The 13,290-nt window shown below is 48.0% G+C and overlaps 1 protein-coding gene across 1 annotated transcript in view; it reads right to left on the reverse strand.

Moving 5' to 3' along the window:
- Positions 1–349: 349 nt before the first annotated feature.
- Positions 350–13,290, reverse strand: part of LOC138358959 (uncharacterized) — a 66,375-nt gene continuing 53,434 nt past the window's right edge. Inside the window, exons 2-6 of the mRNA XM_069317450.1 lie at positions 7,849–8,000; positions 7,560–7,644; positions 2,511–2,717; positions 1,447–1,698; positions 350–772 (exon numbers count right to left, since the gene is read on the reverse strand). Coding sequence (XP_069173551.1) covers positions 699–772; positions 1,447–1,698; positions 2,511–2,717; positions 7,560–7,644; positions 7,849–8,000 — 770 coding nt within the window. The 3' untranslated portion in view covers positions 350–698. The remainder of the gene's footprint in view (positions 773–1,446; positions 1,699–2,510; positions 2,718–7,559; positions 7,645–7,848; positions 8,001–13,290) is intronic.

Raw genomic sequence — 13,290 nt, forward strand, 5'->3', positions numbered from 1 at the left:
TCTCTCTCTCTCTCTCTCTCTCTCTCTTTCTCTTTCTCTCTTTCTCTCTCTCTCTCTTTCTCTCTTTCTCTCTCTTTCTCTCTCTCCCTCTCTCTCTCTCTCACCCTCTCTCTCTCTCTCTCTCTCTCTCTCTCTCTCTCTCTCTCTCTCTCTCTCTCTCTCTCTCTCTCTCTCTCTCTCTCTCTCTCTCTCTCTCTCTCTCTCTCTCTCTCTCTCTCTCTCTCTCTCTCTCTCTCTTTGTATAAAGTTATTCGAAACTGGACGAATAATTACACGAATTACATCAAATGTTAAGTAATAAAAATGGTTCTGTGCACAGACAAACAACAGCGAACAGTTAACGGTTATGATGATACAAAAGCACAAAAGATTTGTTTCACTTCAGGGAATGAATTTCTGGACAGATATTTAAAAACTCTTCACTACCAACAAGCTAATCATTTCCTTCCGAAGGCACTAGGAGGGTCTGGCGGTGGCGGCGAGACAGAAATGACTCCACACTCAAGGTCTTGCAGCCCCGTGAAGTCGTCACTGGCTGATAGGGACAGAGGCCTAGTCGTTACGTACAGGGTGGAAGTTGCTACCCTTCTGTTGGCTCCAATGGAGGTGCAGATAACTGCTGTCACGGGCGAGGCTCCGTTTGGTTTGCCTGAGGCTGTTGTTGAGTGGGTGGACTGTGGACTGGTGTTGGCGGTGTGTCAGGACTCCAGCATGTGCGCCACCTCACGGAATCCACCCAGAAACTTGGCACTTCCGCTGCAGCTCTCCAGACCTGAAGTAACAGTTTTACTCAGCATGTTATAGTGGCACTGATACTGCAAGAGTGGCACTAAGAGTATTGTTATAGTAATGCTGAGCGTAATTAGAAAATCATTTGGAGCATTGAAGTGACTCGAACCAGTGATCAAGGTACGTCAATCCGCGCACCTTACCACTGTTCCACAACATAGTCTAAGTTATACAACCAGGGATTTCACTTTGTGTGTGTGTGTGTGTGTGTGTGTGTGTGTGTGTGGGTGTGTGTGTGTGGGTGTGTGTGTGTGTGTATGTGTGTGTGTGTGTGTGTGTGTGTGTGTGTGTGTATGTGTGTGTGTGTGTGTGTGTGTGTGTGTGTGTGTGTGTGTGTGTGTGTGTGTGTGTGTGTGTGTGTGTGTGTGTGTGTGTGTGTGTATGTGTGTGTGTGTGTGTGTGTGTGTGTGTGTGTGTGTGTGTGTGTGTGTGTGTGTGTGTGTGGGTGTGTGTGTGTGTGTGTGTGTGTGTGTGTGTGTGTGTGTGTGTGTGTATGCGTGTGTGTGTGTGTGTGTGTGTGTGTGTGTGTATGTGTGTGTGTGTGTGTGTGTGTGTGTGTTTCTGCAAGTGTTTATGAGTGCAGCAAACAATTCTCTGGTCTTAAAACATGTAAAACAAAATCATGTATCTTCCACACACACAGCAGTTCAAACTCACAGGAAGACAGTGATCCGGGAGAAGAGCCATCGCCTTCGTAAGCATAATTCCTCAGGTGGTCCCCTGCGGGAGGGATACTGCCGGGAGCTCTCTTACCGCCGACGCCGTTCTGCTTCCCCTTCTCCAACGTCGTTCCTCCGGATTTCCCGCCTCCACGCTCAACGTCCGGGACTGACACTGAGAACCCGCTCCGTCTCTGGTGCTCCATGCTGCTGGTCTCAGAGGCGGCGTCCACCTGCAGCACATCTACGCCTGCCCAATATTATTAAATGAAATAAACAAAACATTCTCAGAAAAAAAACTTACATTAGCTGACAAGATAAAGATATAAATACAGTTCTCTCCAAGGGCAAGCGATTTATACGCAGAGATCCGAATAGCATATGAAAGCTGAAACTATAAAGATACTTAATCACTTGTGAATGGTATTGAAGGGCTCCTCTGATGTCTACGGGGATGAAGCCATTCGCTGGCTTTGATCAAGTACTTAATGCAACTCAAGAGGCCACTGACCTGGTAGGTTAAGGTTTCTGATTCAGGCTGGCAGTGGGAAGGGCCACATACCTGCTTTGTTGGGGTTCTTGATCCAGGCTGGTAAGAAGAGGGCCACATACCTGCTATGTTGGGTTTCTGGTCAAGGCTGGTAAGGGGACGACCACATACCTACTATGTTGGGGTTCTTGGTCCAGGTTGGTAGGAAGAGGGCTATATACCTGCTATATTGGGTATCTGATCAATGCTGGTAAGGGGAGGGCCACATACCTGCTATGTTGGGGATCTTGGTCTAAGCTGGTAGGGGAGAGGGCCACATACCGCCTATGTTGGGGATATTGGTCCATGCTGGTAGGGGGAGGGCCACATACCTGCTATGTTGGGGTTCTTGGTCCAGGCTGGTAGGGGGACGGCCTCATACCTGCTATGTTGGGGTTCTTGGTGCTGGCCGGTAGGGGGGAGGGCCACATACCTGCTATGTTGGGGTTATTGGTCCAAGCTGGTAGGGGGAAGGCCACATACCTGCTATGTTGGGGTTTTTGGTCCAGGCTGGTAGGGGGAGGGCCACATACCTGCTATGTTGGGGTTCTTGGTCCAGGCAGGCTGACCGTTGGCTTTAGGCGGCGTCAACAGTTGCAGCTCCAGCAGGTTGGGCGTGTGGTTGCAGGGCGGAGAAACCTGTTGCTTACAGCTGACGGCGTCTTCCTTGTTGTCAGCGGCGCCTCTGCGCAGCGCAGAGCGGCGGTGGTGCTGATGCAGCAGAAAGACGCAGATCAGCACTGTTTTGGGAGGAACACGTGATGAGCTCAAGGTTTAGTAGTCTAGTGATGTGACCTAGACTGACAGTTTAATGATGTGGCCCACATTGACAGTCTAATGATGTGGCCTACTATGACAGTCTAGTGATGTGACCCCACACTGACAGTCTAGTGATATGGCCCACACTGACAGTCAAGTGATATGGCCCACACTGACAGTCAAGTGATATGGCCTACACTGCCAGTCTAGTGATGTGGCCCACACTGACAGCCTAGTGTTGTTACCCACACTGACATTCTAGTGATGTGATCTACACTGACAGTCTAGTAATGTGACCCCACACTAACAGACTAGTGATGTGACCTACTCTGACAGTTATTATATTGTGGTTGGTGGTGTTTTCGTCGTTGATTCTTCTATTTGGACAACCCAGCCCACAACTCAGTAGAGTGCTTAAACTTTACCAGATCACCCTCGGCGCTTCTGGCCTTTGGAGAGGGGCTCAACGTCACACGTTTAGGGGATGCGGCTCCAATACTTAGCATCATTGTCAGGTGCACACACCCACTCGAGCCGCTTTGACTCCCCACTCTCTCCTTATGTGGTATGATCTCAATCCCTCTTGTTTTATTGATTATTCCGTTCTACTCTGTCCACAGCAGTGGTTATTTCTCTCTCTCTTTCTGTCTCTCTCTACTTTTTTATAACTTCCTGGGAAGCCTCACTAGGACAAGGGCAAACACCAGCAAATTTGAAAATATTTACTGGACAAAGAACATACACAATACATACACACATATAATAATAATTAATCCTACACTCTATACTATTTCAGTCAGGTTGCACTCCAACACCATCAGAACTCTATTATCAGCTTATCAAGTGGTATCCTATCTTCTGGTTCACCACCTGATACTACCAACCTCCTCAAGTAGATCAAGTCTTATAATGCAATGTTGCACTATCAGCAAGAGAATATACATCTATGATCACCTCCCTTACCTGTAGGGAGGTGATCTCTATCACCTCCCTACAGGTAATCATTTAGAACTTCCCTTCCACATCTGGAAGTTCACTACCCTGATCTCTTCAGGTACTTCTGGGTTTATCTACCAGGATCCTCTGCAGCTCCTCCAGGCTACTACACCATGAAGTTTTCCTTGGGCAACTATGGTGCTTCACCCTTCTGTTAGGGTCCTCCACAGCTCTTCTGGCTGCTACACCATGAAGTTTCCTCGAGCAGCTATGGTGCTTCACCACCTCTACAGAAGCACGTGACACTCCTCTTCACTGCTTCTCCTTCGTGACACTCCTCTTCACTTCACTGCTCGAGGTCCTCTCCTCCACTACCTTGGAGTCTCATCAACTACTCCCTCTGTGCTGGTTTCGAAGTTCTCAGCAACTTCTTCCCCAAAGGCAAACCTGCAACCCATTGACACTCCAATAAAAATGTTTCCCCTTAAACACATAAACAAAAATAACCACAAAATATGTTTGCCTCCAACGTCTATCTGCTCTCTACATACTGTGTGAGTGTACTTCCCCATTTTGGGCTGGTCCATGCTCCGCCTTTCCCGCCGGTCCTCACTCACTCTGGGAGGGTCCTCCGCTGTCAGGAGCTCGGCTCCCTCAGTCACCTGCCAGCGCTGAGATGAGACGGACGTCGCTCCGTCCTCCAGGGCATTCCTCCCTCTCCACTCTCTTATTTTTAGGCCTTCTGCCTTATCAAAACATGTCTAACTTATCAATAAACATAGCTACTGTCGCTGGGCACACGACCAACTACAAGTAATCGCTATAGCCTGGCTTAAGATCGTGCTTACCACAGATTTTCTGGTCGAGGGCACTCCTCCCTCTGATGGAGTCTGGTCAGGGTACTCCCACGGCCCACGATAATGTCTCTGTGCGGCTTAATAAACACTCCTCGCCGTGCAGGACTTGAGACCACAACGTTCCCAGCTCGATTCCACAGCTGGAACGTCTGCACACTTCTCCTTTCTTGGAGATATATCACTAGGGGTTCCTTTCTAATGGAAGCTCAAACGGAGCACAGCTTCCCCTTGCGATGTCTGGCCTCAAGTGAGGTCAAAGCCCTCCAGAAGCGAGGCTCACGCCTCCAGCAAATTATCCACATCTAACCAGTTATTTATCTATTTTCTTATTCACTGCCCATAATCTCAAATTGTTATTAAATCCGACCAACTATTTTACATCTGTATCTTCACCTTTATATATCCTAGACCTTCTAGTCAGGTCAGGCTTGATAGAATAATAGGGGAGACTCGTTTTTCGGCTACCTGGGATCATAACACTCCCTCCCCCTTGTTTTTGAGAATTATTCTAGTGACTAGGCTGGAGATAACGCATCAGCTACTACATTGTCTCACCCCCTAATGTGCGTTATCACCAGGTCAAACTCTTGGAGCGATAAAAATCATCTGGTTAACCTCTGGTTTGCATGCTTCATTTTCCTCAGGAAAACTAGGGGATTAAGGTCTGTATACACCGTTACTGGGTGTCCTCCCCCACTCACATACACTTCACAATGTTTCAATGCCATTACCAGGGCCAAAGTCTCTTTCTCGACCGTACTGTACGACCTCTGGTGCTTAACGAACTTCTTCGAGAAGAAGGACACGGGGCGGTGAATTCCATCACTCTGCTGCGTCAGTGCAGCTCCAGCCCCTATATCACTGGCATCTACAAATAACGTGAACGGCGCTCCAAAATCTGGCAACACTAGTATAGGCGCCTCGGTCAACAGTCTTTTGGTCTTTTCAAACGCTTCTTGTGCTGTTCCATTCCACTCCCACTTCTTGCTCTTTGATAGCAAACTCGTCATAGGAGCGGCTATGGTGGAGAAATTTTCACAGAACTTCCGGTAATACCCAATCATACCGAGGTATCTCAACAATTCTTTCTTACTCCTGGGCACCGGGAAGTTGTCAATGGCCTCCACCTTTGTTCTTACCGGAGCAACCTCGCCTTGCCCTACTATATATCCAAGGTACTCCAGGCGGGCTCTCCCGAACTCGCTTTTTGCCAAGTTGATCGTCAGGTTGGCCTTCTCCAACCGATCGAACAAATCTAAAAGTCGATCCACGTGATCCTTCCAGGAATCAGCGAACACTACAATATCATCGATGTACACTGCACCTCCGGTCGCACCTTGTAATTTGCAATATCTGGCTCACAACTCGCCAGAAACATGATCTTCTCACAAACGATCTGACTTCTCTGGCACCTCTTGTCTAGGCTGTCCTCCTTGGACGCCCGCACTCCATCGGTCCACTCTACTTATTGTTTCCACCCTCCGTTTCCTCGTCTTCTTCTCTTCACGTCCAGAGTCAGACATCTACTGTCTGTACCTCCTCTGTCCTCTTCACACTTCCATATACTGCCATTATACTTCCGTCTCCCGTCATCGTGGCTCACTCCCTCGTCTTCACCGACGATCCTCCCTTTCGTCTCATTTATCCGAGACCTTATCCTGTTTGACTTCCATCGAGTCCTCGGCTTTCTTCTATTCCTCCATGCTTGTATCATCATCCTCAGCTCACACTTCTCATCTCTATACAACTCCCTTTCCCCTCCTTCAACTCTTCTTCGTTCCCTAAAAGTTTCATCGAGCACTGTACTATACCCAACAGCACTCGACCGTACATGTCGCTTTACCTCTCCTAGAGTGCTCGTAAGCATCTCTCCACACATACTGTCTCTTCTCCTTTCATTTTCTCGGCTATTACTCTTCTTCACTATCTTTCCTCCACGTTTTCTGTGAAACATGTCAACTCCTGACATCTCAAACCACTTAACTCCACTGTCCATATGCCTCTGTGCTCGTGGACAACTTGACGCTCTACTCCCGTCCTCAGTCTGTCCACATCTTTCCTCATTTCTACTCAGCACAGTTACATTCGCCTTCCGACTCTTAATTTCAGTGGTCTGGGCTCTACTCAGGTCCCCTCTCTTCACATGAGTCTTCTTCAGCTGGGTCATCTTCACTTTTGACCTCACCGAGACTTCATCTTCCCGAGCCGGACCATCCTCAAATAACCACGCTATATCTACGTCGATATCTTCTACCGGTTTAATCGACACTGTCTCATCTTCTCTAGCGTCTTCCTCGTCGGCCACCTCTGCCTTCGTCACTACCGAGACAGGGTTTTCAATGGCTTGGCGGTCTCCTGACGCATCCCCTCGGATGTCAGTCAGGTTCACACTCTCAGGTGTCCCACCCGTGCTGTGGCCTTCTGGGCACTCCTCTGGCACAGTCTTCGCTATGACTCTTAGCAACACCTTTGTCCCGCACAAGTCATTCCCCAGGATCACTTGGACACCTGGAACAGGTATGTCGGGGTATACTCCCAACATCACCTCGGCTGACACATATTCCGACCTTAGCTGGACAGCGCATACAGGAATGTCACTCTCAGACAATAACCCATATACTTTCATCTTACTCCTGCCAGCTAATTGTCTATCATTCCCAATCAGGCTTCTCGTAATTAAGCTCTGATTAGCTCCGGTATCCCTTAAGATACCAACTTCTACCTCAGGTTGGCCTCCTATACTGATCCAACCTTTGCTCATGAACGGCCTATACCTCTCGTTCACTAAGTTCACCTTCTGTGGTTTGTCTTGGAACACATTACTATATTTACTTCGGGGGTCACACATGGCCAGGGTCACAACTCTCTTGCCCTGCCTACAATCTCGCATCACGTGACCTAATCCGTTACAATTGTAACACCTCACCTGGGAAAAGTCTCTTCTATATGTACCAGAGCGGCTCTGACTTTGTCCAGTCGCATGAGAGTTCCTCGGGCCAGGCACACTACCGGCACTCTGTGGGGCTTTACTGGACTCTTGATTTCCTGGATCACGATTAGTTTCTCGTTTAGCTCCTCCATGTTCACTTTCTGACGAAGTGCTCGACCTACTCTTCTGAGTTTTAGGGTACTTATGTTTATCTGCCCATTTATCAAAATTCTTCTCACCCCAGACTCCTCTGGGTCTTTCGTAATTTCTTCCTCCCCAGACTCCACTGGATCTGCCATTGCTGCGTCTCATCTCACTTCTCACTCTGTTCTCCCTCAAGCTCTTGTATGCTTCAGTAATCATATCCGCCCTATCTGCGGCATCTTTCACCTCCTTTATCCCTGCTTCTTGGATCTTGAACTTTGTTTCAGGATGCATCATCTCCAAGAACTTCTCCAGGACCATCAGTTTCTTCAGATCAGCGTAAGATCCAACTCCAGCAGCCTCAATCCACTTCTGGAATCGTCTTTCCAGATCCCTTGCTGTCTCAGCAAAGGTACATGCTCCAACTTTGATCATCTCTCTGAAGCGCTTCCTATAAGCTTCTGGGGTTAACTGAAACGAGCGCAGTATGCTGCTCTTTACTGTGGCATAATCCTGGCACTCTTCCAGTGACAATTGGGTGTATGCCTCCCTAGCTGCACCGGTTAATCTTAACTGGACCAGCTGGACCCATTCCTCCTGTGGCCACTCCTTGATGCTGGCTACCTTTTCAGAGTGCTCAAAAAAGTTCTCTGCCTCTTTGGGAACAAACAAGGGAATATCCTTCTTCCTAACCCTAACATCTGTGTGAGTGTGATACCTGGGTGGTGCTCTCGGGCAACCCATGTTCAATCCTCTGTTCAGCCAGAGTCCTATTTGCTTCTATCTGCATTTGTTTTGTTTTCTCTTTTTCTTTCTCCACCACTAGCCTGGCTTTTTATTTTTCTTTCTCTTGTTCCAACTCCAGTTCCCTTATTCTGGTTTTCTCTTTTTCTTTCTCCACCTCTAGCCTGGTTTTCTCTTTTTCCCTCTTGGCTTCATTTTTCATCTGGAGTTCTAATTTCATCTTTTCCAGCTGGAACTGTCTCTCCTTGTCCTCACGCTGCATCTGGAGCTCTAACTGGAATCTCTCCAAGCTCCTATTTCGGCTACTCCTGCTACTGCGGCTATTCTTGCTGCTCCTACTCGATCCCTGGGATCTCACTTCATCCTGCCCATCATCCTCCTTTCCACTTTTAGCTCCTTTCTGGGCTCCTTGTTCTGCCGCTTCACTCTTGGCTCGCAACTGCCTCAGGATCTCATCCTTCATCCAAGCTACTTTAGATGCTTTCAACCTAATGCCACATTTTTCTGCTATTTGTTTTAATTGATCCCTCGTGCAACCTTCCTAGTCCTCAGGCTTGCCTGACTCCACAAATGCCTGCATCTTATCCATCTTTGTCCTGTGAGTCTTCCCAAGAGAGAGAAAATACACCTGCGGTCACACAGTGTATCTATTTCAACAAGGGGTGTACAAGTCCTCTCTTGGACAGGGTGCGGGTGTGTCAATTCACTATCCCAGACACAGGCCCCTAATTTATTATTATATTGTGGATTGGTGGTGTTGTCATCGTTGATCCTTCTTTTTGGACAACCCAGCCCACAACTCGGTAGAGTGCTTAAACTTTACCAGATCACCCTGGGCGCTTCTGGCTCTTGGAGAGGGGCTCAGCATCACACGTTTAGGGGATGCGGCTGCAATACTTAGCCTCGTTGTCACATGCACACACCCACTCGAGCTGCTGTGACTCCCCACTCTCTCCTTATGTGATATGATCTCCTCAATCCCCCTTCTTTTGTTGATTATTCCGTTCTTCCCTGTCCACAACAGTGGTTCTTGGTTCTTTCTCTCTCTCTCTCTCTCTCTCTCTCTCTCTCTCTCTCTCTCTCTCTCTCTCTCTCTCTCTCTCTCTCTCTCTCTCTCTCTCTCTCTCTCTCTCTCTCCTTCTTTACTACTTCCTGGGAAGCCTCACTAGGACAAGGGCAAACACCAGCAAATTTGAATATATTTTCTGGACAACTCTATCATCTGCTTATCAAGTGGTATTCTATCTCCTGATTCACCACCTAATACTACCAACCTCCTCAAGTAGATCAAGTCTTATAATACAATGTTGCACTATCAGCAAGAGAATATACATCTATGAACATGTACAAGGAAAATTGGCATATGAATGCAATAACATAAATATCATTATAAATGTTCCTCGATATACAACAATGATCCATCGATCACCCTATCAGTCCTAGAACACATACAACTGTACACATACACATCCAGCCTACGATTGTAACTCTATACTTCAGTATAAACACTCCTCGGCAAAAGAATGGCAAATAATCACTTACCTTTCACTGCGTCTTGCACGCTAATGACAACCAAATACTCTATTACCTCCCTACAAGTAATCATTTAGAACTACCCTTCCACATCTGGAAGTTCACTACCCTGATCTCTTCAGGTACTTCTGGGTTTATCTACCAGGATCCTCTACAGCTCCTCCAGGCTGCTACACCATGAAGTTTTCCTTGGGCAACTATGGTGCTTCGCCACTTCTACTAGGATCCTCCACAGCTTTCCTGGCTGCTACACCATGAAGTTTCCTCGAGCAACTATGGTGCTTCACCACCTCTACAGAAGCACGTGACACTCCTCTTCACTGCTTCTCCTTCGTGACACTCCTCTTCACTTCACTGCTCGAGGTCCTCTCCTCCACTACATTTGAGTCTCATCAACTACTCCCTCTGTGCTGGCTTTGAAGTTCTCAGCAACTTCTTCCCCAAAGTCAAACCTGCAACCCATTGACACTCCAATAAAAATGTTCCCCCATAAACACATAAACAAAAATAACCACACAATATGTTTGCCTCCAACGTCTATCTGCTCTCTAAATACTGTGAGAGTGTACTCGCCCGTTTTGGGCTAGTCCATGCTCCGCCTTGCCCAGTGGTCCTCACTCACTCTGGGAGGGTCCTCCATCGTCAGGAGCTGGGCTCCCTCAGTCACCTGCCAGCGCTGAGAGGAGATGGACGTCGCTCTGTCCTCCAGGGCGTTCCTCCCTCTCGACTCTTATTTTTAGGCCTTCTACATTATCAAAACATGTCTTACTTATCAATAATCATTGCTACTGTCACTGGGCACACAACTAACTACAAATAATCGCTATAGACTGGCTTAAGATCGTGCTTACCGCAGATTGTCTGGTCGAGGGCGCTCCTCCCTCTGACGGAGTCTGGTCAGGGCACTCCCACGGCCCACAATAAAGTCTCTGGGCGGCTTAATAAACACTCCTCGCCGTCCAGAACTTGGAACCACAACGTTCCCAGCTCGATTCCACAGCTGGAACGTCTGCACACTTCTCCTTTCTTGGAGATATATTACTAGGGGTTCCTTTCTGACGTGAGCTCAAACGGAGCACAGCTTCCCCTTGCGATGTCTGGCCGCAAGTGAGGTCAAAGCCCTCCAGAAGCGAGCCTCACGCCTCCAGCAAATTATCCACATCTCCTAACCAGTCATTTATCTATTTTCTTATTCACTGCCCATAATCTCAAATTGTTTATTAAATCCGACCAACAATTTTACATCTGTATCTTCACCTATATATTTCCTAGACCTTCTAGTCAGGTCAGGCTTGATAGAATAATTCTCAAAGGGGAGACTCGTTTTCGGCTACCTGGGATCATAACACAGTCTAGTGATGTGACCCCACACTCACAGTCTAGTGATGTGGCTTACACTGACAGTCTAGTGATGTGGCCCACACTGACAGTCAAATGTTGTTACCCACACTGACAGTCTAGTGATGTGACCTACACTGACAGTCTAGTATGTGATCCCACATTGACAGTCTAGTGATGTGACCCCACACTGACAGTCTAGTGATTTGACCCCACACTGACAGTCTAGTGATGTGACCCCACACTGACAGTTTAGTGATTTGACCCCACACTGACACTAATGATGAGACCTACACTGACAGTCTAGAGATGTAGTCCACACTGACAGTTTCGTATTGTTTCCCACACCGACTGTCTAGTGATGTGACCTACAATGACAGTCTAATGATGTGACCCACACTGACAGTCTAATGATGTGGCCCACACTGACAGTCTAGTGATGTTACCCACACCCAGGGAGCCGGTCGGCCGAGCGAGGGAGCCGGTCGGGTGAGCGGACAGCACGCTGGACTTGTGATCCTGTGGTCCTGGGTTCGATCCCAGGCGCCGGCGAGAAATAATAGGCAGAGTTTCTTTCACCCTATGCCCCTGTTACCTAGCAGTAAAATAGGTACCTGGGGTGTTAGTCAGCTGTCACTAGCGGCTTTCTGGGGGTGGAGGCCTGGTCGAGGACCGGGCCGCGAAGACACCAAAGCCCCGAAATCATCTCAAGATAACCTCAAGATAACCACACTAGCAGTCTAGTGATGTGACCCACACTGACAGTCTAGTAATGTTACCCACACTGACAGTCTAATGATGTGACCCACACTGACAGTCTAGTAATGTTACCCACAATGACAGTCTAATGATGTGACCCACACTGACAGTCTAGTAATGTTACCCACACTGACAGTCTAATGATGTGACACACACTGACAGTCTAGTAATGTTACCCACACTGACAGTCTAATGATGTGACCCACACTGCCAGTCTAGTAATGTTACCCACACTGACAGTCTAATGATGTGACCCACACTGACAGTCTAGTAATGTTACCCACACTGACAGTCTAATGATGTGACCCACACTGACAGTCTAGTGATGTGACCTACACCAACAGTCTACTAATGTGACCAACACTGACAGTCTAATGATGTGACCTGCACTGACAGTCTAGTGATGTGACCTGCACTGACAGTCTAGTGATGTGACCCCACACTGACCGTCTAGTGATGTGACCCCACACTGACAGTCTAGTGATGTGACCCCACACTGACAGTCTAGTGATGTGACCCACACTGACAGTCTAGTAATGTTACCCACACTGACAGTCTAATGATGTGACCCACACTGACAGTCTAGTAATGTTACCCACACTGACAGTCTAATGATGTGACCCACACTGACAGTCTAGTAATGTTACCCACACTGACAGTCTAATGATGTGACCCACACTGACAGTCTAGTAATGTTACCCACACTGACAGTCTAATGATGTGACCCACACTGCCAGTCTAGTAATGTTACCCACACTGACAGTCTAATGATGTGACCCACACTGACAGTCTAGTAATGTTACCCACACTGACAGTCTAATGATGTGACCCACACTGACAGTATAGTGATGTGACCTACACCAACAGTCTACTAATGTGACCAACACTGACAGTCTAATGATGTGACCTGCACTGACAGTCTAGTGATGTGACCTGCACTGAGAGTCTAGTGATGTGACCCCACACTGACCGTCTAGTGATGCGTCCCCACACTGACAGTCCAGTGATGTGACCCCACATTGACAGTCTAGTGATGTGACCCACACTGACTGTCTAGTGATGTGACCCCACACTGACAGTCTAGTGATGTGACCCCACACTGGCCGTCTAGTGATGTGACCTGCACTGACAGTCTAGTGATGTGACCCCACACTGACCGTCTAGTGATGTGACCCACACTGACAGTCTAGTGATGTGACCCAACACTGACAGTCTAGTGATGTGGCCCCACACTGACCGTCTAGTGATGTGACCCCACACTGACAGTCTAGTGATGTGACCCCACACTGACAGACTAGTGATGTGACCCCACAC

Source organism: Procambarus clarkii, chromosome 87 (assembly GCF_040958095.1).
Source record: "Procambarus clarkii isolate CNS0578487 chromosome 87, FALCON_Pclarkii_2.0, whole genome shotgun sequence".
In the NCBI taxonomy this organism is placed as follows: domain Eukaryota; kingdom Metazoa; phylum Arthropoda; class Malacostraca; order Decapoda; family Cambaridae; genus Procambarus; species Procambarus clarkii.